General features: G+C 37.9%; 1 protein-coding gene across 5 annotated transcripts in view; it reads right to left on the bottom strand.

The window, feature by feature from the left end:
* Positions 1–2,546: 2,546 nt before the first annotated feature.
* The window catches only part of NSMAF (neutral sphingomyelinase activation associated factor), a 39,604-nt gene continuing 14,576 nt past the window's right edge, over positions 2,547–27,574 (bottom strand). For 2 of the 5 annotated variants that reach the window (XM_075085078.1, XM_075085079.1), the window contains exons 7-31: positions 26,078–26,149; positions 25,652–25,699; positions 25,501–25,553; positions 24,864–24,993; positions 23,827–23,898; positions 22,872–22,980; positions 20,214–20,390; positions 19,190–19,269; positions 17,612–17,702; positions 17,440–17,503; positions 17,273–17,324; positions 16,128–16,248; positions 15,718–15,849; positions 13,768–13,810; positions 13,166–13,329; positions 11,714–11,822; positions 10,294–10,352; positions 9,530–9,597; positions 7,831–7,898; positions 7,478–7,601; positions 6,661–6,744; positions 5,464–5,614; positions 4,968–5,070; positions 3,873–3,982; positions 2,547–2,906 (exon numbers count right to left, since the gene is read on the bottom strand). In XM_075085078.1, coding sequence (XP_074941179.1) covers positions 2,812–2,906; positions 3,873–3,982; positions 4,968–5,070; positions 5,464–5,614; positions 6,661–6,744; positions 7,478–7,601; positions 7,831–7,898; positions 9,530–9,597; positions 10,294–10,352; positions 11,714–11,822; positions 13,166–13,329; positions 13,768–13,810; positions 15,718–15,849; positions 16,128–16,248; positions 17,273–17,324; positions 17,440–17,503; positions 17,612–17,702; positions 19,190–19,269; positions 20,214–20,390; positions 22,872–22,980; positions 23,827–23,898; positions 24,864–24,993; positions 25,501–25,553; positions 25,652–25,699; positions 26,078–26,149 — 2,379 coding nt within the window. In that variant the 3' untranslated portion in view covers positions 2,547–2,811. Of the gene's footprint in view, positions 2,907–3,872; positions 3,983–4,967; positions 5,071–5,463; positions 5,615–6,660; positions 6,745–7,477; positions 7,602–7,830; positions 7,899–9,529; positions 9,598–9,698; positions 9,830–10,293; positions 10,353–11,709; positions 11,823–13,165; positions 13,330–13,767; positions 13,811–15,717; positions 15,850–16,127; positions 16,249–17,272; positions 17,325–17,439; positions 17,504–17,611; positions 17,703–19,189; positions 19,270–20,213; positions 20,391–22,871; positions 22,981–23,826; positions 23,899–24,863; positions 24,994–25,500; positions 25,554–25,651; positions 25,700–26,077; positions 26,150–27,574 lie in introns of those variants that run through there. The other 3 variants (XM_075085080.1, XM_075085082.1, XM_075085083.1) reach the window with 3 other exon arrangements.

Consider the following 27,574-nt stretch of genomic DNA (forward strand, 5'->3'; position numbering starts at 1 on the left):
TCAGCTGTGCCTGTCAAGAAGAGTCTGTTTTGTAGGGAAAACCATTAACACTCCTTCAGGCTGTAGTGGTGATGGAGTTCGTGCTGGGAGCCATCGTAAATTGGATTGTTTGGTTACTAAATGATATGTCTCTGGAACCACTGGGCAAGCACTTACTGGCTGTAATTGGTGACTTTGTGTAGCATTGGTATGATTCAGCCTTATGGGCACAGGATGTGTGACCTGTGGCAGTCATCTCTAAGTGTCTTGGCAAGCTAGTTTGCTTAGCTATGAAATCCCTCAAACCCAAACCAGTGTGTTAGTGCAGTACCTAACCAGTTTCTACTGGTGAGCAGATGATTCAGCAGGGGCCAGTAGAGATCCATTGGAAATAAGAGGGGTAGACCTTCAGCACAAGTATGTAAGTAGTTTCATTCCAGCTGTAGCATATAGCAACGAGAAGTGAACGAGCTCATCAAAGTTCCTGTTTTCATGTGGAAACTAGCTTGCATTGAAGAATATATAAGCTATGATTAAGTGTATGTACAAAGATAACCTCTGAGTTAAATATAGACCAATACTTTCTTGTATGCAAGGAATTAAGCTACATCTGATTTAAAAAAAACAAAACCCAAACCTGACCTACTGATGATATAACTGAGTAACGGGGTTAACTTGCTTTACTGCCCCCTGCTTCTTAAAATGCTAGGGCTGCTTTAGGCAATGGAAGAGCTGGCTGGTGCCTCTGTTCTGTGAGCGTGTTTTACACCAGAAATCAAACCTCAGATGCATGTAAGAGCCATGCAGCCATATTTAACCAGAAGGAAGTTAAGCTACCTCAGAGAGACAATACCCTTAAGTCAAGATTCAGGGGTCACAAACTTCAGGGTCATTTTCCTCTGGTTTAGATCAGTAGGGCCCCCCTCGTGACAAAGGAGCACAGCTGTGCCCTGAATTTGTGTAAGACAGCATCAAGAAAACAGGTGTGACACTTTGTAGTTTACTATTGCTCAGGTAGCCCTGTGTGATTTTTCAGGGACATGGGGATAGCACTTGAGCTGCAAAATGAGCAGGAACAGAGTACAAAAATAGGATGGGCTAAGAGTTACACGGCAACTTTTAAACTCAGGCTGGTACTATAATGCTGAAAACCTAAGCCTTGTGAGCCAGGGACAAAATACAATAGGGTGGAGGTAAACAAGCACTGATAGGCACACTTAAAGCAACACACAAAAAGCTTTGAACACAATCCAGAAATCACTTAAGACGTTGGCTTCTATGTCTTTTTTTTGCCTACAGCCAGGTAGATTTAGGAAATAAATAAAATGAAAGATGAGGAAACAGGGCAGGCACCAAACTTTGTGCTGCAAAATTAAGACTGGTAACAGACATGCATGATATGGCTTAATCTTTTGCCACATGCTTAATGGTAACACAAAAATTCAGTTATTTGCTAAGCAAAGTGAGTAATGCAGCTGAGATACCAGTTTGCTCTTACATCACACCATTACCTTACCGAAAAATCAGTTCACGCTCCAGCATAATAAAAAGGGGAAAACAAACAACACCAAAAAACACCCAACCAGCCACTAACCATAAAACGATTGTTTTACAATGCTGAAGAAACAGCTGTGCCCTGAAATAGGTGTTAGGTGTCAAACCCAAGGCAGGATCTCTACAGTCAAAGGACTGACTGGACATAATTTAGCAGAATGCTTGTCCTGGACCCATTGACAGGGCATCTTAATGCCAGCAGTAGAGAACACCATCAGAGCAAGAAAATGTTGATTTAGGGTCACAGTGGGGCAACATCACAGCTGCAGATGCTTGTTACTGAAATAAGCTATTTAAAGACTATTGAAGTCTTTAACTTCAGAACAGCTTCTTGCAGGCAATGAAGTCCTACAGCAAAAGCAAGCCTAGTGCAACACTGCTTTCGCACTAGGTTAAGACAAGGGATTGGATAAACCCAGGCGCTACGGCTCTGTTTCAATGCTGTATTGCAGCAAGTTCCATCTCAAAGAGGATTTGAGTTGAAAGAGGTTGAGAACACCAAACAAACCATGAAGATTAAGAGAAGGGTAGTGATAGAAGTGAGGAAAGGCAGTAGTAAGAGTATACGACTAACTTCAGGCACATTACTGGGGAAGACGTATATCAATGTGTTACATGTGTGTGTAACTGTTCTCTTCTGGGGGACCAATTTTGTCCTTCGCTTCCTTTCAGGCTAATGCGTTAGTGCTGTTTTCACTAGGAAAAAGCAATACAGAATGTTCTTATTCTTCTATGCCTTTGCAAATAGCCACATTTGGAGCCTAGATGGTGGACTAGATTGACCATTGCTCAGCTGCCTCAGTGCTCAGAGTAGTATTTACCATCATATGCATCTTCACTAGGAAGAAAGGTTGACTACAAGAAGTACATACATTAATTATGTCATGAGACACGGCACTAAGTTACAAGCCTCCTTAAAGACTTCTTAAGAATGCAAATGCTTCTTTGAAACTAGTTCAAATAGCAAGCTATGATACAGTCTACAGAACTGAATGATTGCAAGTTAAGAGCTCTTTAATTACAGAAAAATAGGTCTTTAATTTCACCTCAGATATCATTTTAGACAACCATTTTCAGTATGATAGTCCATGAAAAACAAGTGCATGCTCTATGGAAGTTAAGAGCTCTCAGTGAAGTCACCATAATGTAGAAAGTTGTAGCTGAACAAAGCTTCCTATCTGGTCGAACTTCAGCAGCCATCATTGCACACAGTTAAGTTCCTTTAAAAAAGTTTGGTTTAAAATAAAAGTTCATTTAAATGTCTGGAGGGAAAGGCACTTAGTATTGCAGTTTCCAGAACATGATTTGTTTGTCTTCCCCTCCTGTAATAACACTGCTGCACTGTTCATTCATCCACATGGACGTTACAGCACCTGGGGAAAAAGAAACCCAAACAAACAAGTAAATGCAAATGCCAAGTAGAGGTGGTGCTCGAGGTGACAGAACAGGTCTTTTGGAGAGAGTTCAGGATCATCTGATCATGAGTTTGAATTACACTGACACAACATAAGAATTTTAGTAGGCTTCTAGGCAGCCACTCTTAATCACAGTAATGATCTCACGCTACATTGCCTCAGCTGACTTTGGGAACTAGAGGGACAATGTCAGTTGCAGTGCAGAATGCAGATGGCACGCTGGCTAAAGGGGAGGAGGTTTCTATAGGAAGAGATTTTTCACTCTGCCACTTGGACTTACATTAAAAGTGTATTCACATCTAGCATATGCCTGGAAGCCCACTTCTAAAGTAAGATTCCTCTAGCCACAGAATGATCTCTCTGCAGGTCAAGTTCCAGAGTACAAGCTCATAGTAGGTAGGTTTGAAATAACTGTGCCTGAAGGCAGCCTTAAAAACCAAACTGAATAGCAACCGAAATGTGGGAAGGAAAAAACCTCAGTTTTAACGTACTGAAGACTATACAGATATATTTAAGAAGCCTATAAAACCCCACCCAAAACAATTTCTCTAGTGAACTTCACTTAATTTGTTGTTAAGAGTCCCAGTCTGGACAGACTTTGACAGAGTATACAATGAAGTCTATACTACACTTTATTTGGGCTATGAGGTAGGAAGATGTTGACTTTTGTGATGTTATGTGAATTCAAAAAATCCCAAGTCATTTACCTTTGGTCAGTGTTGTAAACAGCAATATTCCTCTGTTGTTATTAAATTTCCTAGGAGGCTCATGTGGATCTACTTTTAGCTCTGGTGTTCCAGGTAATACTTAGCATGAGGAACAGGCCACTGACTGAGCAGATGACTTTCAAACTTTTCGATACTAACAGAGCTGGAAAATAGGAATCTTCCATTCCATTTGAGAAACAGAATAGTTCGGGCATACCTGTATGTCCTTTGATTCTTTCAATAACTTTTCCTCCAAGAAGGTCCCAAATCAGTAATTCACCAGACTGACTTCCCGATAAGATGGTATTTCCATCCCACTTGAAGCACCTGCAAATGTGTCTGAAATCAGTTCACTTCCATCTTGTGTGTAATGAGAGCCAACGTGTCCGAACCAATTAAGCCAAAAAATTGAAAATGGAGGTACAAAACTGAAGGAAAAACTTTACCCTTTAACACGGTCTTTCTGGAAAGGTTATTCCCAAATTGTTTTAAAGAGTCATGACCCAAACTTGCTTCTCTGCCCAAAACCCAGCCAGACCTTCCCCTGGCAGAAGGATGAAGCATATTCCCGTAACACATGAGGACCCAGACAGCTGCCCATGTGTATGCTGCCCAAGTGCTCTCATGAACTATCACTTTCACTTCTGTCACTTCATGTTCCTGAAAATCACTTGAAGTGCAAAGAGGGCTTTGATGGAAATAACTGAAGAAAAAAAACACATACACACATGCATATATATTTATGTACACACACACACAAGTGTACTCCATGTATGGCTGCGACATTTTTACTCCAGTAACTGAGTAAGCATTCCAACTGTTTACCTGATAACCCATAAAGAACTGTATGCATTTTGGTTTGTGAAAAAGTGATCCGTCTTTATTATAATAGCCAATCTTTTAGATTATCAAAACAAAAGGGAAGCACTGTCAAAAAAAATTAAAAAAAAAAATCAAGATTATTGACAGATGATTCACGTAACAGAACCTTGTTAGAAATTTCAGTAGCTCGGCTCTGCTGGAAGAGCTGGTTAGCTAGAGCTCCCATCACCGTTTATGGACGTTAAAGGTTTTGTTGAAAAAAACATGAGTTATTTACTTAGAGAGTTGTTTGGGTTTGTCCCAGTTTGGAAAGCTTGATCATAATTCACACAACACACTAGAATGTCAGCCTTTGCACTTGAAAAAGTAATAAATAGAACAAAGTTGCCAGGATTACTGCCCTTTCCATTCTGCTATCACCAACCATCAAACATCTCCACAGATAACTAGGTTGGCCACGCAGCTTCGTAATCTATGTTCTCAGAATTACCTCTGTGGCTCATCAGCCGTCACGGAAGATATGAGCATTCCAGTCTGTACATCTATTACTTTAAAACAACAGTCCTGTCCTGCGCTGAGCAGATGTCTGCTGTCTGTACAAAAGAAAAAAGCAAACACAAGAAACAACAACAGAAAAGCATGTTTAGACATTTCAGTTCTAGTTACCAAAGCAGTCTGCGATACAGTGTGTTGGATGTGACGTCGCCTGACCTACTTATTTATAGATACTTTACTGTAAACTAAGTCTCTAAGCCAGCAATGATAAACAAAATTGGTTTAGAGTCTAGACTACTGGTCTACAGTCTAGTATGGCCTTCTGTACATTTAATAAATTCTTTATAATGGAGATGCCTGACAATCCAAAACATCTCACCATCCCACTTAAAGTAGTAATTCCCCTAAGAAAGGTATATTACATTATATCAGGAATAAGATTCCCTTTGAAGCTCCCAGTGGTGCATATTAAAACCTGAAGTCCAACGTACCAGGACTAAAAGCAGCATCAAACACAGTCCCAGAATGACATGGCAACTGATGCAACACTGTTGCTGTAGTAACATCCCAAACGCTCATGGTACCCTCTTTGGTTCCTGATGCCAGTATAGTATTTGCAGCATTAAGGTCGATTGTATTTACCTAGGAAGTTAAACATCCCATGATTTTCCTATTCTTTCATGTGAGCCATCTTGAGACGGGTTTTAAACATACACAAAGCAAGCCTGTTAGCCGTAAGAAGGTATTTTATTTACAAAAAGCTTTTACATTTAATTCTACGACATCCTTAATTAGGTATAATTATTAAAAAATCCTGCCTATAGAAAGTAAAAGAAAGGTCCCTCTGATGATATTTTAAAACGCTTTTTCTTTGCAGAATCAAAAATGTAAACTGACATTTCAGACTACGTTTAATACCCTTACTCTTGAGCTAAATGCAAAACTTTACCGTTAAGGGTAAAATTCTTCTTTACTTTTCAAGACTTCCTAGCTGTCAGTTGTTTCCTTCTCTTGGGTACAGCTCTTACATGTTATCAGAACTGTTTCAGTATTTGCTTATGTTGCAACCTGTTAAAAAACTAACTATTAAGAAGGTTTAACACACAGTAATTCCAAATATCCAACTAGAGTGACATTAAAGGCTATAAATAAAAGTGTGCAGTTACACATTTATGATTCACTGCACACGATGTGTTTATTTATTTACAGTGAAGTTTACTATATATATTTTATAGCATGGTAAATAACTCAGAGGGATTATTTTTCATTTGCTTGCCTTTGGGAAAGATAAGTTAAGAAGCTGTAACAATGGAAATACTTGAAAAATATTAGTCTGTTTTCAAAAACAAAGCAACAAACAAAAAACCACAGTCCTTCCTGTCCCCCCTGGAATTTTGTGCATAGAAGCTGCGCAAGACAAATCAGGAAACCTCCGTTTATACTGTTGCTTCAGTCCCCAGGAGAGGGCCTTTCAGCCAGGGAAGCAGGGGACACTGGTGTAGGACACATCAGACAAAAAAACCTAAACCAAACCAAAAAGCCCTTACACACACACACACTTCCCAAACCAACACACCCACTCAGCCCCCTAACCCAATCCTTGTGCTTTACCACGAGATCTTGACTTTATTCTAATGAGCAATTAATTTTCATATTCTGAGGCACTATATGTCTATCCACATACTTACACTAACGTCATGTTCTAACTCTGCAAGCAGTTCAAAGTGGTGTTTTTTACTGCTCAAGGTCTCTCCAGGAACACAGTGCCACACCTGCAACACAGATATTTAAGTTTGCTCAAGGAAGCATTAGCGTAACTCCGGATGAGTTTCTTCAGTCCTGAATTCTCACGTTACAAGATGGGCTGCTCATGTTTACTATGGGCCTTGCCTACGTGGCAGAATACAGCAACAACAAATGACACCAGAACTCCTTTACCCTAAAGCAGGGCCACATATTAAACATGACTGTGTTGATTCCAGATAACTTACAGAAGCCTACCTAAGTACAGGTATGTCACTGCACTGAACATATACTTACCAAAAAGCCATACACAGAAAGCTTTGGGAAATTATTTCCTGTCTCTAAGTTCCAAATTATCCTTCCACCTAACTGTACGCATGCGTGGTCCACTTAGCTGAAGAACATAAACGTTTAAGTTGATAGTTTTGTAGCTTAAGAAGCCTATTCCTCTCAGCAAACAGAATCACCAGCCGATGTCACAAAACATTCCAGTTCCTCCAACAAATGCAGTTTGCCTCCAAAACCCCCAATTTAGAATCAGTTAGAATGAATGACATTTCATTAAGGTAACACTTTAGCTTTGAAACAGAGTTGAGATAAAGCTCAATGAAGAAGATATCCTAGAAATAAACTCACTGTGATACTAGCTAAATTATTATTCTAGCACAACAGGTACATCCACTCCAAAGCACTTGGCTGGCTGAACATTACAAAGTGCTAGCTATAAATAGTTATTGAAATACAAAAAACCCATATACAAACCTTCACATTGGAATCCCAAGATGCAGAATATAAACGCCCATCACGCCAACAGATCTTACTGACTGCATCATCATGTCCTATTAAGATGTATTGCTGTCTTCCAAATGCAATTGAATAAAAATATCTAACAGGAAAGTTATAAAAGCATTACATCATTGGAAAACTTGAAGGTTTTTTCCTAAATAAAGTAATTTGCTTCTAGAGTTTCTAACAGAAATCTACTGAACAAAAAAAGCAGAAATACAGACACTGCATTTCAACAATGATTTTCTGTATCATTATCTAAAACCATAAACATAACGACCAAGACACTCAAGGTAATCCAATAAAGTCAATAGGAACTAAATACACACATATTATTGTCCCATGAAGAACTAATGACAGTGGTATCCCCTGGTAAGATTAGACAAGATGACAAAGCCTGTAAGAAAAAAAAAAAATAAAAATAGTAGTGTTCAATTTCTTACCCCACATCAAACAGAAGTACGTTAACACACTTTTGGAGAACAAGAAGCATTTTAGTCTTCTATACACACAGCATACAGGTGTTATATGAAGACTAATCATGAAAAACCTTATAGGTTGGACAGAGAACAGCAAGAATACTTAATCCCTGGTAAATATAAAGGTAGCACTGAAGTTCAGAAATACATGCAGAACGGATGGATGTCCTTTTCCAAAATGCTGCTATTTCAAGGACATGGTATGTAATTCCTCACTCAGAAGAAACTGGGTCAGCTCTTCATCTTGTGAGCTACTGTCAGTTCTAAATGCCAACAGCTAACAGAAACTGAAAATGAAGGTTTCCATAGACATTTGTTCTCCATGACAGCTCCTTATCGGCTCAGCTCTTTCCTAACAACAAACATAACTAATTCCTACTATTCTCAACAAGAAACATGCTTTACAGACAGCTGCTCAGTTACATTACTGTCACTGGAAGCAGCAAGGAAAAGAAAAAGTCATCCCAGTGCTTCTACTAGTATGATTACTGGTCACGTTTTAGATCTGTTCTAAAAAACAGGAAGCTGCTGGACCATAAAAATACTACTGCTTCCAGCATTGCTGCAACGGATCAGTGCTAAAACTATAGAGAGGGGAAGAATTAAAAAGAAAGTATACAAGGCCTCCTCACAAAAAGCTGACTGACTTTTGGTTTAGGATCCAGCAAAGAGCTCCTGTTTTACAGTGCCAAGAAGTCACATTCCCATTTGCCTTGGCTAAAGCATTAGGAATTGCTATATCTAGGTTCACAAGCTAGCATGTGCCATGACAGGCCGTAGGGTCTTGATCATACAACTCACCTGGGGACCTGTTAGAGCATGCTATGGCTTCTGTCTGGGCAACTCATTTGCCTTTTCTGATCCCTCTAGAGACAAGGGTACAGAGAAGGCTGATATATCCTAGTGTCTTGCCTCAATAAAGGGCTCCAAACATGACAGTTGGGAGTGAATCTCTATGACCCAGGTCTAGCCACAGTGCTCAGGCTCAGAAAATCAAATATAGAATCCCTTTTTAAGTTCTGGTTTAGAAGCAGGGGGAAAATGTTGTTCAGAGGTTGCCGAGATCACTGGCTATTGAGGAAAGATAGCTCAAATTCACTCAGCATAGATTCCACTCCCTGTGCTTGGTTTTCCTCTGCCAGATGACTCACCACCTTCAAACACTCGGGAGCAGCAAGGCAATGTGAGCACATAGGAGGAATTTAAGCTTTGTGATTCTGGTCCCAGTGGCAGTTCAGTCTTGTTCAGGAAGACTCCACTGCTCATGCCAGGCTATCTTTGTCTACCACAAGACCTTCCCCTGGACAGCAGGGCAACTCAGAACAGACCTAGCACAGAAGTGAAGTGCCACCCTTCCCTGCACTTGCAGAATGCACTCAGTCTCCCCTAGGGCCTGACAGCCTCAATTCACTCCGCTAAATTATTCACACACAATACAATTGAGTAGGCTGGGGAAGAAAAGAGGCATTGATGTATGCTAACAGCCATTTCTATGAGTAGCTTTCAGCAGATTCCCAATGATCTCGTTTTTATTTTGACAGCAACTTACCATGTTTGAAAAGGACACACTCCTCTGGATTGTTTTTGATTCTTTGGAAAACATCTTCAAAGTTGAATCTGGGGATAATGGACAAAACAGACAGCAGATAAAAGGACTGTTTACTCTGTATTATAGAAACTAGTAATTTTGCTCCTGTTTGAATATTCAAATATCTTACTATGAAAACGCCGGTATATGTTTCTCACAGTCTTTGAGAAACTCTTTACAGGGCTTGTGACTTGAGCCTGGAACTAGCCTGTTTTGCACAAGTTACAGATGGACTCCTGAACTCTAAGAGAACTCTGATACCTAAAGGGAGAAATTACCACCTTACCAAGCCTAGATATAGACAACATTGAAATCCTTGAGTCAAAGCGATCTAAAATTTCAGGAATTAATATACTTAAACTACGTAATTAGAGGAAATATATATTTAACTTCATTTTTATAGCAGGTGATTTGCAAAGGTGACATTTCAAAAGCCAAACAGAAGTAGCTTTTACATACGAATTTGGAAGGAATTGAGCATGAATTGAAAACAAGAATCTTGCATTTAGCAGAACATTAGGGCCACTCCTTTCATGACTGTAAAAAAGCCAGAACTCTGATTCCACAAATATCCCACTTAATGTTGTCTTAGTTTTCCTCTCAGTGAAGATATCCATGGAGTTCAACTGTGACTACATTTCAGAGTTTCATGCTATTTTGTTCATTAAACATTAACCTGCATTTACACTGCAGGTTCTAGTAAATACCTCTGCAATAATACTTACCCTGGGATGTAGTGAAAACAGAAGACCCATTGCAAGTGACTGCTATTCCAGTAATTGCCCTGTTTAATACAAGTAAGCTTATAGGTGATTTCATAGGTTTTGAAGCTTAACCACCATACTGTAAATTGACTATAGTTGAAATTTGTTATTTGATCTCTGCAAGAGCTAAGACATTAAAGGAGATTAAAAGCACTACAGTGGTGTGTTATATACCTAGAGACAAAAATATACCTTGATATAATATCTGAAACACTAGTAGAGGCTCCCCACATTGTTCTGCAAGAACTTTATCCTCATCAGAAAGGACACACCCATGTGAGAGGATAGTTTCACATTCAGTTCTTCTAATTTGGGATTAGCTACAAAGAGTCAGGAACCTGCCTACAAGCAGATACTGAATACCTCAGCTGACAGGAATCAGAACTTGCATGTCTTTTCTCCTCAAATTTGATGTTGGCAAAGTCACTATAGTCTAGAAATTTAGACATACAGTTTATGTCAGGGAGTTAATTGTTAGGAAGCACAGAACATTCTGCACAACCAGATTTCTGTTATACAGATCTGCTTCTGGTTTTTTTTTCTCAGCAATCTTCAGGAAAAAAATACCAAACAGAAGCTAAAATTCAAGTCTGTTTTCAGAATCAGGACTTCCCTAACCCTAACAACCAGGTAACAGAGGCCATTTCTCACTATAAATATTATTCTCTTGTACAGAAAACAAGGTGTTTCTTTTCTAGATTGGGTTTCAGTCACCAAGAAAGTAGTTGCACTCAAGGCAGTAAGAAATCCTCCTTCTAGTCCAGCTACTAGGACAAGGGGTGGGGCCAAAGGAAAATCTGTTCTTTAAAATACAGCTGCTGTTGTTCGTTGTTAGGTGTTTTCAAAGTTCACCTGAAGTGCCCCTGCTGACTCATGGCTCCCTAGGAATCCATCAGAACAGTAGTTTGGTACCTGGATTAACTGGAAACCTATAGCTGGAGACTTGGCAAACTGCTCATACAGCAGTAGCTTGAGGTGTACAGTTATTGAACTTAATCAGTTAACCTTTCAAAGCAAATGGGATGAAGAAGTTAGGTCCTTCTGGGGTTATATATAAATAAATTAATAAATGGAAGCCTTTATCTGGCTGCTGCTATCACAATTTTAGAGAAAGGTAATCAATATCTGCTTCAGGTACTAACAGGATAACGAACTTAGCTCTCGATCTGTATAAGGAAAAAAATTCAAGCTGACAAATACCTTTTCTGGATTGATAACCCATCATATACTCAAACTTGTGTAATCAAATCAATGAGCAGTCTCACAAAGAAAAGTATTTACCTTAAACCCTAACCCATTGTTCTGATTGACACACAGATACGCCCCCTGCCCCAGTTAAATGGAACAATTTTGACTGTGAAAAGAAAAGAATAGTACCTACTGTTTGTGAATTTTATACTGCTCATCTAATTTTAGTTTGGCAATGTTGTTCCAAGCAAGTGTTATACTTTCTTCTGTCAAATCTTCAAATGATTCTTCATTCGGAGAAACTGCAATAAAAATGCCACAATAAAGTTTCATCACAAATGGAAAATAAAAAGAAAGATTTCAAATAACTAGGTAGCAGAAGCTGCAAACATAAATCTAAGAGTACAAAAATCATCAGAGCTCCAGGAATAAGAATTTTTGGCTAATGCAGAGTGTGAGAAGATCACTAACTTTTTTTCCAGAACGCAGAGTCTTACACAGTCAAAAATACAGTTTTAGTCCCAAAACAGAATTTTAAAACTGGAGACTACAGAGTATGTTTCTAAAATGGAAAAAACTAAAACCAAAACCATTTCTGTAGAGATGTTTTGGTATTCCATTGAGGTGTCAAGAGCCTTCCAAATGGAAAAGTACCAGGAAAGCCACCCACTGCTAAAACACATTATGTGCTTTTACTATTCTGTTGCACTCTGTCTGCAAAAGTTAATGCAACAAAATTGAGACAATTAGATGTCAATTACTATATAAAGGCCAAACCCAACCGGACCTTTGATCTGAGTTAATGACTACGGCAGCATACCACCGTATCTATTTAACACATATGAACATTATTATCACCATATACAACTTTCAAAGCCACTCTTGCCATTTGGATGCTACAGATTGCCATGCTAAGTACCACTCCACTGCTTAAAACTAGAAACCATCAAAAGGTAAGTGAATTGAAGACAGCCAACTGAGAAAAATTCAGTCCAATTTATAGTAGACCACTATACACACAATGAACACCCATAGCATCTTAGTCTCAGAGAAATGGTCTAAGTTCCTCATGGAACAGAAGCCTTACATATCCTTTTCTTGAAGACAGTTATTCAGTCAACATTGTCCCTACAGTATGTAGAAAAACCAAAGTAATTTCTTTATAGATTTTCATTCAAGTCATGGAAAAGGAAAAAAATTTGGATGCTTAAATTAAGTTCTTCGGGTTTATTTAGATCAAGCCAATCACCCACCCCAAAGAGATCCCTGTTCAAAAACTGAACAGATCTTTACAGCATTTCAAATGCTTGCAGATATGGTCATTGAAGCTGCTGTCATATCAGCTTGATTTTGAAGCGTCATGAAAGGCCAGGGATGACAGGCCTCCCACAGCTTCAAAAGCAGAGGTTGAACAGTCCCAGAGAAGACCACTGGAGCAGAAGGCAAAAATGCAGGACAACACCTGTATTTTCAAATTTGAAACTGGTCTTGTCAGTTTTTCTGTAACAGTTAGTTCATAGATTTAGAGTTGGCTTACTGGGAAAGTGGCCAAGGGAGCTGTATAATGAGATCCTGTGGGAGAAAAACACAGAACTTCTCAAAATTACAATCCCTTATATCATCAGCTTATCTGTTACACATTTACCTGGAGACTCAGTTATGGAAACATTGTGACTAGATGTTCGAGACAAGCTTTTCAACTTCGGTATTATCCTTCTGGGATGAGGAATTGTAAACAACTGTTTTGGCGTCTGTCCAAACTCCAAGATTTGTGTCAGCAGAGCTACTTTTTCATTGGGGTCCATAATACTTCACAAAAACAAGATATTTAATTCAGCCAAGTAGTCAAGCACATTTTTTCCCTCCCCTCCCCTGAAAGCATGGGCCTGCATGTGCAGTTACTACAGCACTACAAGACATCACAAATTCTTGCAGAACTGATTTACCACAGATGTGACAGACTGTCATATGACGGCTTCATAATTTTGTTTATGTACGACGACAGCATGCTCGTCAATTAAAGAAATAAAGCAATTTCACAAAGACTGAAGAAATGTTCAAGTAACAATCTTTCAATGCATGCTAAAACTGAGAACCTGATGCTGGTTCTCTGCATATTTGGGAGTCTAAAATGAAAGAGATGTACCATTCACATACAAAGCACTTCTCAAGCAAGCAGAGAACCTGGAGGGATACTGAGAAATTTAGGTAACCTTTAACAAAAACATTCTGATTCTTGTTAATTACCTGTTTAAATCCACCCCTCCTTCATAAGTTAATGGGTGAAACACTGGGGGGGAAAAAAAAAAAAAAAATTACTTGTACAATGTAGATATACAAGGCTCATTTTCTTTGTCTTGCATACTTACTATAAAAAAAGTTGTATTTTTTAGTCAACTTGGTTATATGTAAGTAACTAAGCTATTTCAGAAAGCTATAGAGTTTGAGATCTTGTGTTTCAATCCTGTCGTCATGGTTTTAGCTGGGATGGAGTTCATTTTCTTCACTGCAGCTGGCATAGTGCTGTGCTTTGGACTTAGTAGGAAAACAATGTTGATAACACACTGATGTTTTGGTTGTCGCTGGATAGTTTTGCACAAATAAAGTTCAGTATTTCTAAGAGACTCAGAGAAAGTTTAAGAAGAAATCAGTCCTTTCATAAAGGACTTATTTAAGCTTCACTAAATACCCCCCCCCCAATAAATAAAGAAAAAAGGCACAGTTGCATAACTGGATCTCTGGTTATTTTCTACGCAGGTAACAAAATATAGTAAAGAATGATCATAAAGATCTACCTATTCCCCCGTTCATTTGCTATGAGGATAGCAGTTACACAGTGAATTACTCTGGGGCCTCTGCCCAAGAATACTACTTTATCTTTTGACATAACTTCATTCATACACAGATCCCTTCTGTTTCTCTTATCTACTCAGTGTCTGCAATTCATTATGCTAGTAAAAATCCACATTGCAGCAGAAGCAGCACATTATGCATAAAAAGTCCTCTCATTTGAGAGGTAAAAATATAGATGCCCTAATTTAAATGCTGTTTTACCATATTCAAAGCCTTTGGCACATTGTAATTGACACTTATGGTCACAGTATGATTGGATGCCAAACCCTGCACATCTAAAATATAGCCAATCATGATTTAAGGACATGTGGGGAAGCATATTTTAAAAACCCAACAACAGGAAAAAAAAACAAACCCAAAAAACCCCACCACAAATCAAATCACATTATCTTACCCTGGAAGTAGAAAACATAAGTTGCTTACTCCGTCCTTCCCCACTGTTGTAGGAAGGCTTTCTTTTTAAAATTGTGTCTTGTTAAGTGCAAAATATGTCAACATTGCCTGTTAACAATCGTGCAAAAGGATAAGGGCTTCTGGAATCAGCACCCTGTAAGTCTGATCTGCTGATCTTCCTTTACCAAGAGGACATTTCCTTATGAGGTAGTAACATACAGAGCTAAGTATCAGACTGCTGAACAAGTTAATCATTGATATTCCTATTAGGTCTAGATAAATTCAACACATCGCCATAGCAATCGCATAACAACATCCTCTTTTGTAAGCATTTAATGGCTACATACACATTCAGAATAACATACAAACAATGAAACTTTCCATATGTACAGTAAAAGGTGTATATATATACTACTGCAGTAATATATAAGTACACAAGGAGAAGCCTAGTCACCTGCATATCTTCTCCTTCATTCTTGCTCCTGAAGAGCTATAGCCCTTTAGCACTTTCCTTACCCTGCCAATTCTCTCAGAAGGAAGGGGAAAAAGTGCATTGAAATTCTAACATTACCATTACAGTGTAGGAAAGTTAAATACATGTTTGTGTGGAGACCCTACAGACTCCCATTTTTCAATTGGGAAACACGATTTCCATACTACGTTGCCACACCATGCTGTGTGAGGAAGTAACAGCAATCAGTAGAATCTCCTCGTCTACCACCTTAAGTACACCTTCAAAGACGCAAATCACCATGAAGGCAATAGATTTTACTAGATAAAACACTATTTCCAGTAAAAAAGAACTGCATTTGCTTTAAGAATCAAGCATTCAAAACATAGTTGTGAATGTTCAAAAAATCAGGCTTTACAAGTATGATGTTATTTACCATTCCTGCCTAATTAAAGCATCTCTCTTCTTTTCAGTCCTGTTTCTACAGAGTATATATTTACCATTGTGAGCTGCAACTGCTTCATTTCCTTTCTGCTTGTAGCCAAATATTATGTCAATCCATTCATGAAGATGTTCTGATACATACTGGCTTTCTAAAGCCTCTCGGCTCTTCTGAAGGAAGTCATCAGGACCTGGCAAGACAAAGGTTAATGACAGCAGAAGACATCGCATTCAGTATGAGTATTCTTCTTCCTTCTTGAAAGAGCGACCAAACAAAAAACCCTCAACACCCCACACAAAACCCCAGATTTCCTATAAAAATTAACCGCAACTATTAATTATGTTGATGTTTTTAAGCAAAAATTCCTTCAGAAGAAAACAGAATGGGCATTTGAGAGAAGCACCACCATCCCAAGAATCTAGATAATCTTGAATTAATTCATAATACAAGAAGTTAGACTATTATTACCTGATGCCCAAGGGGGAAGCTCTACATCTTCAACCATCTTTCCACCCTGCCTTTTTCCCAAGTCCAACTTCAAACCGTTTACTAGAAAACTAGAATCGTTTTCATAAAATTCTGGAATCAACTAGAATAAGGGGGGTGGGGGTGGGGGGTAACAAAACAGAAGTTTTGAGATTAGCTTTGCTTTGATCACTTAAGTAAAATACAGCCACTAAAACCTGAAAGTTAAAGTTCTTATGTCAAGCCCTAAAATTAGGTAGTAATTTTTCCAGGCTTTTTGATCTGTCAGTAAAGAAGTGCTGAAAACTTTCTCCCACTATCCTTCAAACTACTTTTAGGCTTCTTGACTACCTACAAGGCAATCCTCTGAACTAAATTCAGAGCGGCATAAATATTTTTAAAATGTAGTGTGTGACAGGAATCCGTAATATTTAAGAGTATCTTTAGAACCCTCATTCCATAGCTACCTTCTCATTCAGATGTCAGGTAAAGTCAAGACAAATCTAGAATACAACTAGAATGATAACAAAAGTTTCAGAGGTGAAGTCAATTATTTAAAGACCACCATAGCTAACCATCCTTAATTCCATTAACTACAGACTTTAAAAAAAAAACAACTATATTAAACTCCTTTATCAAAGAAACATTATTTAACAGCATCCACTATCTAACAATTAATAAATTCTCAACATATAGAAACCATAACTTGTGGAATAAGTCTCGAAAAACTAAAGATAAAACTCCCATAGTTTAACCTCTCCAGATATAATATAGCCAAATCCATACAAGATTCCAGCAGACAATACATGAAATTGCATCTGTTCAGCCTTAATCCACTCTGGTAATCCCCACTTATTCCAATAACGTTCACAATGACACTCCTATTAAACTAAAAGCTAGAAAGCAGACACAGGCAAGCAATCATGGAATTACAGAGAAGGAAGGAGTTAAAATTGTTAAAGGATTCATAAAATGCAGTCAACAGCCTTAAACCCCCATGCAACTAAAAACCACAAAAAAACCCCAAACCAAAACAAAAAAATCCAACACACCCCGCCCCAAAACTCTCACATCAACAGGAGACATCTGAGAACAGAAATCTTAGCACAGGTACCAAGAAGGACTTGAATAATTTTCCAGCTATTTACCTCTTTGAAATCTGTCGCACCATCCAAACAGTTTTTCCAGGTTTCTGCAAGACTAGATAACAAATATCAATCACACATTTATTAAAAAAATATTTTAAGGCTTTGCCCTCCCTGAATGCATATTTGAAAACAAAACTACCCTAGTTATAGACAAAATGTAAACAAACCTGTTGAACATTCTGTCCGCATGATCAAACTTTCCATTCTGCAGACAGAGCATGTATTCTGGAGCTAAGGAGAATGGAAAAAAACAAAACAAAAACCCAAAACCATCAGCTTGCTCCAAACCTTGTCCACTTCAGAGGTAACTGCTCAGAGAGTGCATAAAAGCTGTCTTACCAACTCTAACGAGATAAAACAAAACATAACCCGGAGATGAATAATGGCTCCCATACATGAACTTCGGCTCTGGCATTTCCTGATAACGTGTCTGCAACATATGAAGAAAGAGAGGTCTGTTTAAAATCAGCACTCGTGCTTTCCTTCAATATTGAATACATACACCCTATTTTTTTTTTTTTTAAAGACACAAATTAGAAAAAAAATTGAGGGTAGTTCTAACACTAAAGCAAACTCTAAGTTCTAATAACCACACAGCTTTAATCAGATCAGTAAATCAATATGGCAAAAAAAGTTATTATAACTTATCAACCACAATTATCAGCTTTTCAGCCTTTTTTCTTTTCTCACATATAACCGCAGCGACTCAACTTCAAAGGAGTGCAAACAAAGGCTTCCTTCTTGTCTTTGTCATGAAGTTTGATGAGAGTATGGAAGAACATGTTGACTTAATTCAACCTGAAGGATTCTCTCCTGTCTTAAACTCCTACATGTTATCCTCACAATCTATCATAATCTAAGTAAAATTAGGTTTTTATCTAAAAACCTATCAATCTAAAAAAGATTATTTTACTCCAGTAAGTATGAGGCAGCTAACAGTTTGAGGAAACAGTCAGATCTTAGAAAGAAAACTTTAATGTTATCAAAGGCATAATATTGATCATGTTATTACCTTTCATAACCTTAGGAAGCTTTACAATTTTGAAATATTTAATCTTTTTTGTCAATATAATGCAGTTAGTCTGGCAATATTTTTTAATTTTTAATGCTTCATTAAGAACTAATAAAGGCTCCAAAACATTACATATAATTATGTTTTGAAAATTATTTTGGAATAATTAACTTACCATAGGAGCCAATGATTTTCCACAAAAAATTACAAGCCAAGAAACTTAGGACCTTCTAAGCCTTTAACTATATGTTTGACTGCTTATGAAAAGAAAGACTGCCTACTCTGAGAAACGGAAAAAGTTTGTGCACTATCATCTGCATGTAGAAATTTCAAGTTGGTGCTCTGATCTCCATATATCCTGATTTCCTCCTGTTGACATACCCTCCCTCAAATTCAGCATTTTTCTTAAATGGAAGTACTCAAGATTTCTACTACTTTATCTTATTTAATTCATACACGTAGTTTACATTACACATTTAAATCCACTGGTCTTGAAGTTTTATATTTCCATTTGTGTTTAGAGTATCTCAGTGCCTGCCATACAAATGCAGCTATGACAGTTAAATGCATTTGGGATTTTTTTTTAAAAGTGAGGTAAAACATTTAAAAGCATTTAGGTACGAAACGGTAGTAAGAGACAGGAAACAGATTCAAGTAATTTTAAATTAGTACTGACAAAATCAGTACTGATGAAATCAAGTGGAAAACAAGTTTGGTACATTTATAGGTGTTATTTCTATTGTTTATCAATATATTGTTATATTTTTATATATATCATAATATCAATATGTTGCTTCTGATAAGGTTTATATTTAGTTTTAGATATCTACATAATTCCCAAAGCTTGCTTGACAATACGTACAAGGCTAGAAATGTGTAGTACACAAGAGCCAAGATATACATACCAATAATCTATCCAGCCTTTCCTTATTCAGGGCACCAATTGGTTTACTAAGGTCACGGAATGTTTCAGGCTTTGTCAGATCTAAAAAAAGCATAGTTAGACTCTATGCATTGATTCTACTGGACAGGAACATGTTCTAATCAAAATTTAAAAGCAAAACAAAAAATCCAAACAGCAACAAAAAAAACCAAGCAAAAAACCAACAGAACCCCTCCAGTAATTTTCTCTGCTCCCTAACTGCAAAAGAATATAGCCTTACAGTAAATGGCTACTCACCTTCTTTCTTGTAAGTACACATAATCTCATACCTCTTGCTTAAGAGCTGGTAGTTACATATATGTGACAGCTATTTTAACTTAACATCACCTACTCAGTACAGGTCCCGATACCTGAGGCACAAAAGCAGCTGGTATCATCTTCCTCCTACCCATTAACTACTCTGCCAGGCTACAGTCAGGTTCCACCAAACAATCAGATTGCAGTGTTCGAGCAGGTGCTGATGAATAGCAGGAGATTCCCCTACTCTACTCCTTGTAGAGGGACACAGTCCTCTGAAGGACAAGCTTCCAAGACAAATTCCACAAAGACTCTTAATCAAGGAGCCTATTTAGGCACAAGCCTTCTTAGCGTCTTCCTTTCAGCTTGCAATGCTAAGAACTGTAGAAGAACACCTGGATTCTACACATTTCAATGCATCCAATAGGTTCCATAAAAAGCCATTTACTGGCTCTTTTGCCTTTATTAAAATCACAGAAAAATGTTTGAATGCTCAATACTGCAGATTTTCAAAGTGACCAAGCAGAGGCTTGGTACATAATCTGATGTCAAGAGTGAAATATTTAACCAGAAAAAGGCGAGGTTTTTGTCCACTAAACTCCAGAGTAAAGGCAAGGGCACAAGAAAACGTTTAAGATCACTAATGCCAGGTTCATTCTGATGTACCATGAACTTTATGCAGTATGAAACCCTGACACATTTCAGGTTGGACATGGTGCACTAACATGTCCTGTTGTATACACACATACCTAATACTGAACTACAATAGTCTGCTATGATCCAGGGAAATACAGGATATTGAGAGAGATCGTTGCAGCTTCTATCAGCCAGATTGTTGAGATGAAGAAGATACTGGTAATTTGATATATGTCCTCGCTGCCATTGCAACATATAGCTTTCAGCTGTATGCTCTGTTATATGGTTTTCTAAAATAAAAGAAAACATCAATAGTTTTGAGGTTTGGAGTTCCACCCCCAAATTATACTGTGATTAACATTATGCAAGGTACTATAAAATAAAGGCATAGTTGTTTAAAAGAACAAGTCAGAATTAAGTGATAACTTCATGTTTCAATAGCTGCCATACTTTATACATTTTAAGATCTGTTTAAACAGGCCTAAACTGCATTCAACAACAACAACAAAATCACATAGGAGTGCTGAAACCAAACATAGAAACAATGGATGGGAAGCACTTGAACATTTATGAAGGTATAGGAAAATATTTGCAGACCATGAACAGCTCTCTTAGCAATCAGGCAACCCTTAAGCTTTCAAATTTCTAGAAGTAGTTCTGCTAGAGTCAAGAAAAAAATTAAATAGATTTTTCTACTGCACAACTAAAGATGCCCACCAACAACGACTTCTGGAAAGAATCCATGTGTGTACATAAATAGGATTCAGTTTCAGAACCACTGAAACAGAGACCAGAGGAGCGTAAAACTTATCCGTCACTTGAGAAAGTAGGAATTATGCACGTGGAGCTTCTGTTTGAAGCATTAGGCAGGGGCTCTAGAAACTCAAAACTGCATTACTTTCTACTCAGTAGCTAGAATACGAAGATAGGCTGTCGGACAAAAAAGTGACCTGGGAATATTAATTTTGTTCTGTCCCTCTACCTTAAAATGAAATTAGAGAGTTTTCTTTGTTATCTTAGTCTGTCCCGTGTGTGCACAGCGCAGGGTAGAGGGGTGGTTGATGTTTGGGGTTCTGTGGGGTTTTTTTTGGTGTGGTGTTTTGGTGGAGGTTTTTTGTTTCTTTTTTCTAACTGTACCTTCCATTGATTCAGTTTACTGCACCTTGGCAAGTGCCTGAAATAGCAGAATTGAAGGACTGCAACCCTGGCACAATGGCAAGAAACTGCCCAATCATCAAGTAATCATAGTGAAACCACATCCTTGCCATGCCAAGCATTATACAGCATACTTCTGCATGCTTATTTTACTGCATCTGTGCTACAGGCTGCTCTTCCTCCTACTTAAGAATCTTCAAATACCTTTTACCACCATTTGCTACTAAAGGCTACAACAAAAAGCTAAAGATTTAGGATTTCTATGGAACATCAAATTATTCAAATATTATCACTACAATTATTAACTAAAAGGAAAGGTTAGGATATGGCAGGCCTGTATTTTAACTCAGCATAGGCTGGAAAAACATATTCCAGCCCTCCCTTCACCTTAGTACCTTAAAGTCTACAAGTAAAAAGTGTTAGCACTCTCAGAAAGAGGATCTACTCTCTGTCAGAGACAGCTACTGAGGTGCTACAAACATCTTTAGAGGAAGGGCTCACCCTTTTTTATTCCTAAGCTCCAGCAACAACATCATCATCATCTTGTTCTGCCCTCTGAAATTTCACCTTTGAAAGTTATAGAGAAAACAAAGTTTGAAGTGGGGTTAACAGCATATAGTTATTTTCATCACAGAGAGAAATCATGTCAGAATCTATTTCCTTTTCAAAAGGAAAATCTAAAAGACTAAAACAATTCTCAGGGGAAGTGATTTTTCCTTTGTGGCCTTTCCACTTTGCTTTGTGAAGCAGGAAAAATGTCAACTGATATTTTGGAAAATTCATTAGAACAGAACTAAGGCTCTGGTACAATAACAGAACAGTACAAGATTTACATAAACACTTTCAATATTGGCAGTAAAAATGAGTTTCAATGTTTCAGTTGCAGTAGCATTACAGAAAAACTATTAGGTTTTTCTCCTTATTTTTCCAGGACACACGCTAGCCTTTTAGAAAGTTTCTGTTCGTGATCTGCAAAAGATACATATTGCTTTCTAGGAATTAATGCATACAAGTTTTAACAGAAATGAGAACTTTACTGTTCTGAAACAGTTATTTTCATCAACCACTTCTAAGACTGAGGAAAGTTCAGGTATTTATGTGTGCACTGGCAATCCATCCAATATGGGAACTTCCTCAAAAGGATTTTTACTTGGACTTAACTGGGAGGCCAGGGGATCCACCCACAAGTCATTCCGTATTCTTTCAAAAAAATACAATTAGTTAAGTGGATTTTATTTAGCCCATGCTTTGAAGGTAAAGCATTCTGGGAGGTTTTGTTGTTGTTTCTTTTGTTTTTGTTGGGTTTTTTTTGTTTGTTTGGGGTTTTTTTGGGGGGTGGGTGTGGGGGTTGGGGGTGTTAAACAACAGCGCATATAAGTTGCAAATCAAAAGAATTAGTTTCACCTTAATTCTTTCTCAGGTTTCATACTCAGCTCTTCAAACACACACAAAAAATATATGCAACTTCACAACATTCATTTTAAGCTTCTATCAAAAATTTTTAGGGCTGGTACATCTGTTTTTCTCATTCTTCCCACCAATCAACAGAACAAAACCCAGACAAGTTTCCCCTCATAAGGTACTATGGACTACATTAATAAATAAATACTGCAAACCTATATATGTTGCAATAAGGAAATAGAGTTCATCTCGATCTTGATAGTTGTAGAATTTCAAGTAGATGTCAGAACATAGATCATTTTCTGTGCAAAATACTTCAAGTCCCTTAGAAGTTAGAGGGGGGAAAAGTAAATGAGAGCAATTACTGACATGCTGCATATTCATGTTTTTTAACAGAATGTTCCAGTTACTAACATCTAAAACTTAAAACTCTAAACTCGGTAGCAGTTTTGCCCCCAAAGTCTAACCTTTTGATCTTTCCTATTTACAGTCATAAAAGCATTAGTTTATACCCAACTGAGCTAACAGCTTTATAGCTGTCCACAGATTGGCTCTGTCTGGATTGATTAAGCACAGGCAACGTACTCCTTTGCCCTAAGTGAATGGAGTGAAGCAAAGAGTTAAATGTTGATTTAGTTTAAATGTGTTTTGAGAAAAAAATTCGTTCAACACTGGAATTTCAGTGCAAACACTGAAAGCATACAACTGAGGTTCTACTGCAGCACTCTCATCATCCCTAAGTCATGTACAGTAGGACTCATCACTCCACATTAGTCTCAACCTGAACCAGCGATCAAGCTCCCTCCATGAATCAATCCAGAGAGAAAATACACCATGAGAGAGCAATCCATTCTATACCAAGATAGGTGTTTGAGATAAATGGAATGAATTGCTCCCTGGAGGTACTCCCTTCTGCCTTCCCATACACTGACTGCTTATGAAAGAAATTCTTCATCCTTGACAGAATTCACTCTTCCTGTTTTCCTCTTTTTGACAACACAGGGATCCAAAACACTTCAAAACCAGAAAGGATCTTTGAGTGCTATTCACTACTTAATCAAAAGCTTTTTAAAATATGTAGCTTTTACCTAATGACGCACACAGTTTCAGCTGGTCATTTTAAGAAACAATATATGCAGCAGGAGATTAAAAAAAAAAATTTGAGCTTACCAGTGGCATTAGGCCATGTCTTCTTTTGTAGATGCGACGCACATTTTGCAGTGTTATTCGTACTACTGGTTTCTGGGGGGGGCAAGGGAGGGGAAGAAAAGATGGAGGTATTCCAGCAGGTATATGTTCTTCTACATTAACCTGTCAGTCAATCTGAAGTTTCTGTTAACTAGAGGCCCTGGCAATATGAAAACAGTATCCATCCGTTTCATTTTAGCAGTGGAACGGTGGTGCTAAGCAGTTACTTAAAAAGAGGGGGCTTGTCTTTGCTGTAGGTTCTTGTCTGAATAGCAGAGCAGTTTAAGAGTAACAGTGTGTTAACACCCGAGTCTGTCGCCGGTTACAGCAGTCGTGCCTGGAGGCGCACAGCGCAATGAACTGCATGAAGAAGGAGGAAGCCGCTGGGCAAACTGTGCGCCAACAGTGCCACCTGGTGGATCCAAGTTGAATGGCAGTTTGTCATCGTCAGCTGGGAAACACATTTTCCTTGACTGGGCACGCACATAACATACTAGTGGCCTGCAAGACTATTGCTGCTATTTCTGTGACAAACTTCCAAAGAAGTAATCTGTCTGAGACATGCACTCAGTTCTCCTCTAGAGAAAAAAAATTTATCAGTTTAACAGAGAACCTTGCTAAGATCTTCCAATATAAACTAAATGTATATAAAGTTCTCACTAAGTAGAAACAGCATCACAGTCTAAGTTTAAGAAATTTATCTTAAGTGAAATGTCACAAAAAGTGATCTTTAAATATTAAAAGAGAATGAGCAAAGGACATTTTGTGCTTTGTCAGCAGGAGGTCAACTTTAAGCAAGTTAGCACAGAATAAAGCCTCAGAAGTAGAGATACACTGAATACAACAGAGCAGCACAGATCAAAAGAAAAACTAAGGAGCTCCTGATGATAACTGAAAATAGAGTCTTCTTGGAGATGTGCTCCATGTGCATATAAGAGGAATAATACAGAATATGAAAACTGTCCACTAGAGGGGCAGCGTGCTCACATCATATGCAAGACCATCTATGAGGCACTTACAGGATATCCATTAAGAGGCTGGAAGTACAAGTTAGCATCAGTAACACACACATGCCCTGGATTAGTCACCAGTGGTGTCACCATTTCTGCTTTACATTCCATATGCAGCGTTTCAGAAATGCTTTGAAATCTACAAGTGAAGAAAGGGTGTAAGTTTACCTCCAGTTCTTACTTAGGTAGAGCTACCCTTAAATTCTTTAGAAAGGTTTTAGGTTAGCTTCTAACCTTGGGACATCAGAATGGGCACTTCACTAAGCCTATTTTAGACATGAAAAAAAGTTCTTGTTGACACCCCTACTTTAACAGGCACTCCAGAAAAGTAAGTTGCCACATTCTGCACCAGTCTCGGAGCAGTAAGCCAGCTGACTTTTCTATACAGAGCTTTATTTGGCATATACTGATGCCCAATTTGCAACAAATTCACAGATAAATGGAACAGTTTGGAAAAGAACTTTCATCTTCACAACACAGAATTTCCCATTCTCCATTCCAGATGGTTCAGAATACAAAGAAGATAACTCTCTGAATTACAGAGCTTATGCTGCCGCAAACAAGCGCCTATTAAGTACTGATGCAGTAAACTAATCAACCAACAAGCTTAAAATAATTTCCCAGTAGAAAGTGATTAGAAAGATACCTGTTTTTATCGAATGAAGTTCTAGCCAAGCGTGACTGCAATATAGCAGTTATCTAATGTGGAGGGAAAGAAGAGTTAATATGGTCTATGATTCAAATGCAATTAGAATTTCATTATTAAACAGTGATATCAGAAATAATCAGATACTTACCATAGCAGCTTGATCTCCCATCTTATCTAGACAAGAAGCCCTGTAAAGCTAACGAACAATGAGCTTTAAGTGAAACAGCACAGAGGCTTCCCACAAAGGTCAGAAGTCAACTGAAACGGGGGCGGGGGGGGCTTTAGCATTCTTGGTGACACAGTACTATTATTATTTCTTTTTAAAGTAGGACATGTGTGTTCATTGCTACTGTCATGTTATTACTTTGTCTATACTATGCAGGGTGGTAGTATAAAAACTAACATGGGTAGCTTACGACAGCTGTCAGAACTAGATCTGTGTTCAACTGCTACATTTTAAAAGCAGATACTCTGAAAATTTCACCTTGAGAATAAATATTTAAAGAAAGCTCTCCATTAAATATCAAAAAAGATGCTGTGATGAAGTGTGTAGTGATATCAAATAACCACATACCTGATGCAGAGTTTGCACAACATCTCCTAGTTTCCCAGCAACATCCAGTTGGAAAAAGTGTTCTGTTCTACCCTGAAACCAAAAGTACTTTTACTACAAATGACTTTAAAGCTCAGTGAAAAAAAAAGTTAAAACTAAAATTAAAATACTCTAAAATGTGGTCAAAGTATGCTATCAAAGTTCAGCATACCTGAAGCATTCCACAGGTAGATGTTAAACCTGATTTTTTTTTCCTCTACAAATAGATCTTCCCTGAGGTAAGCTCTTTGTGCAGTATTTAGTCTGTTATTTAACACAACACAACATAACGGCTCTGAAGTGACAAACTAATATAATGTAAACATCAGTAAATGTAGAACTATCACCTGCTCTAATTTAATATCAGGTAAACACATGTAAATACAGAACTAGTAAATGACATATTAAACAGCTACTGTATTTCTTTTAGACAAAAGGTTTAAGCCCGTCAAATCTTTAAAGACTAGGCTGTAAGAGTTATCGTTCTCCTCTACATAAATAGTTTTGAGCTGAAAAGATCCCAAATCCAATCACAACCTGCTTTGACTAGTAATCTATAAAAACTTCACTAACACATCAAGCAGCATACGTGGCATTCTAATTTTTTCCTCTACAAAGTCTTCCCAGCCTTCTTAACTATTATTTCGTAGTACATATTTCTGGTTTTGACTTAAGTATATTAAAAGTATATGCATGGATCAACTGATATTAGCTCTCAGACATAACTCGTATCCAGCAAAAGTGGTGGAACCCCTGATGGTCCGTGAATGTAGTATAAAACTGTATCAACACATTTCTGTAGGGTTTTGTAATTTCTCAGGCTAGACTTTTAAAAACAAAAAAGTGATCAGTAAGACTACATCAAGACATTGATCAGTGGGTACAACTGGATTAATTTAAAACTGAAGGAAAGAAGACATGGAAATCTGGGTGATCTTCAGTGTAATGTACATGACCTGAGCTGAACTGACAGCAATCCAAGAGGAAAGCATGCTCCATGAAGCAAACAGAGCTGGAGTAAAGGGAGACAAGAAATTCAGTAGCAATTTAGATAAAAGCCTTGTAACATTTCACCCAGAGCACTGTTTTCCTCCAACAGGGAAAGCACGGCTCTCAGAAATCCTAATGGATAGTCTACAAGGATTGCTTACAGCCAACAGTGTAAAAGCTTTTGCGAGCAGTTCTTTCTGTAGCTCTCCAGCCATATGCAAAGACAATAGCTCAGTATTTTGTAATTGATCTGAAACAGTCAATGCAAGACATGGAAGATAAAATGTACTACCAAATTCCAGCACTCAGTGACGCATCTGGAACTGGCAAAGATTCAAGTAGAAGACACTTGGCAGCAATAGAAAAAATTCTGAAATGATTGAAAGGAAACTAGGTTTCTTTTTTCAATACGCAGAAACATAGCTGCACTTTTGTGAAGTAAATTGTAATGGTTAACTGTCAGGAATGTTTTAGGTATGAATGGATCTT

Source organism: Phalacrocorax aristotelis, chromosome 2 (assembly GCF_949628215.1).
Source record: "Phalacrocorax aristotelis chromosome 2, bGulAri2.1, whole genome shotgun sequence".
NCBI classification, from domain to species: domain Eukaryota; kingdom Metazoa; phylum Chordata; class Aves; order Suliformes; family Phalacrocoracidae; genus Phalacrocorax; species Phalacrocorax aristotelis.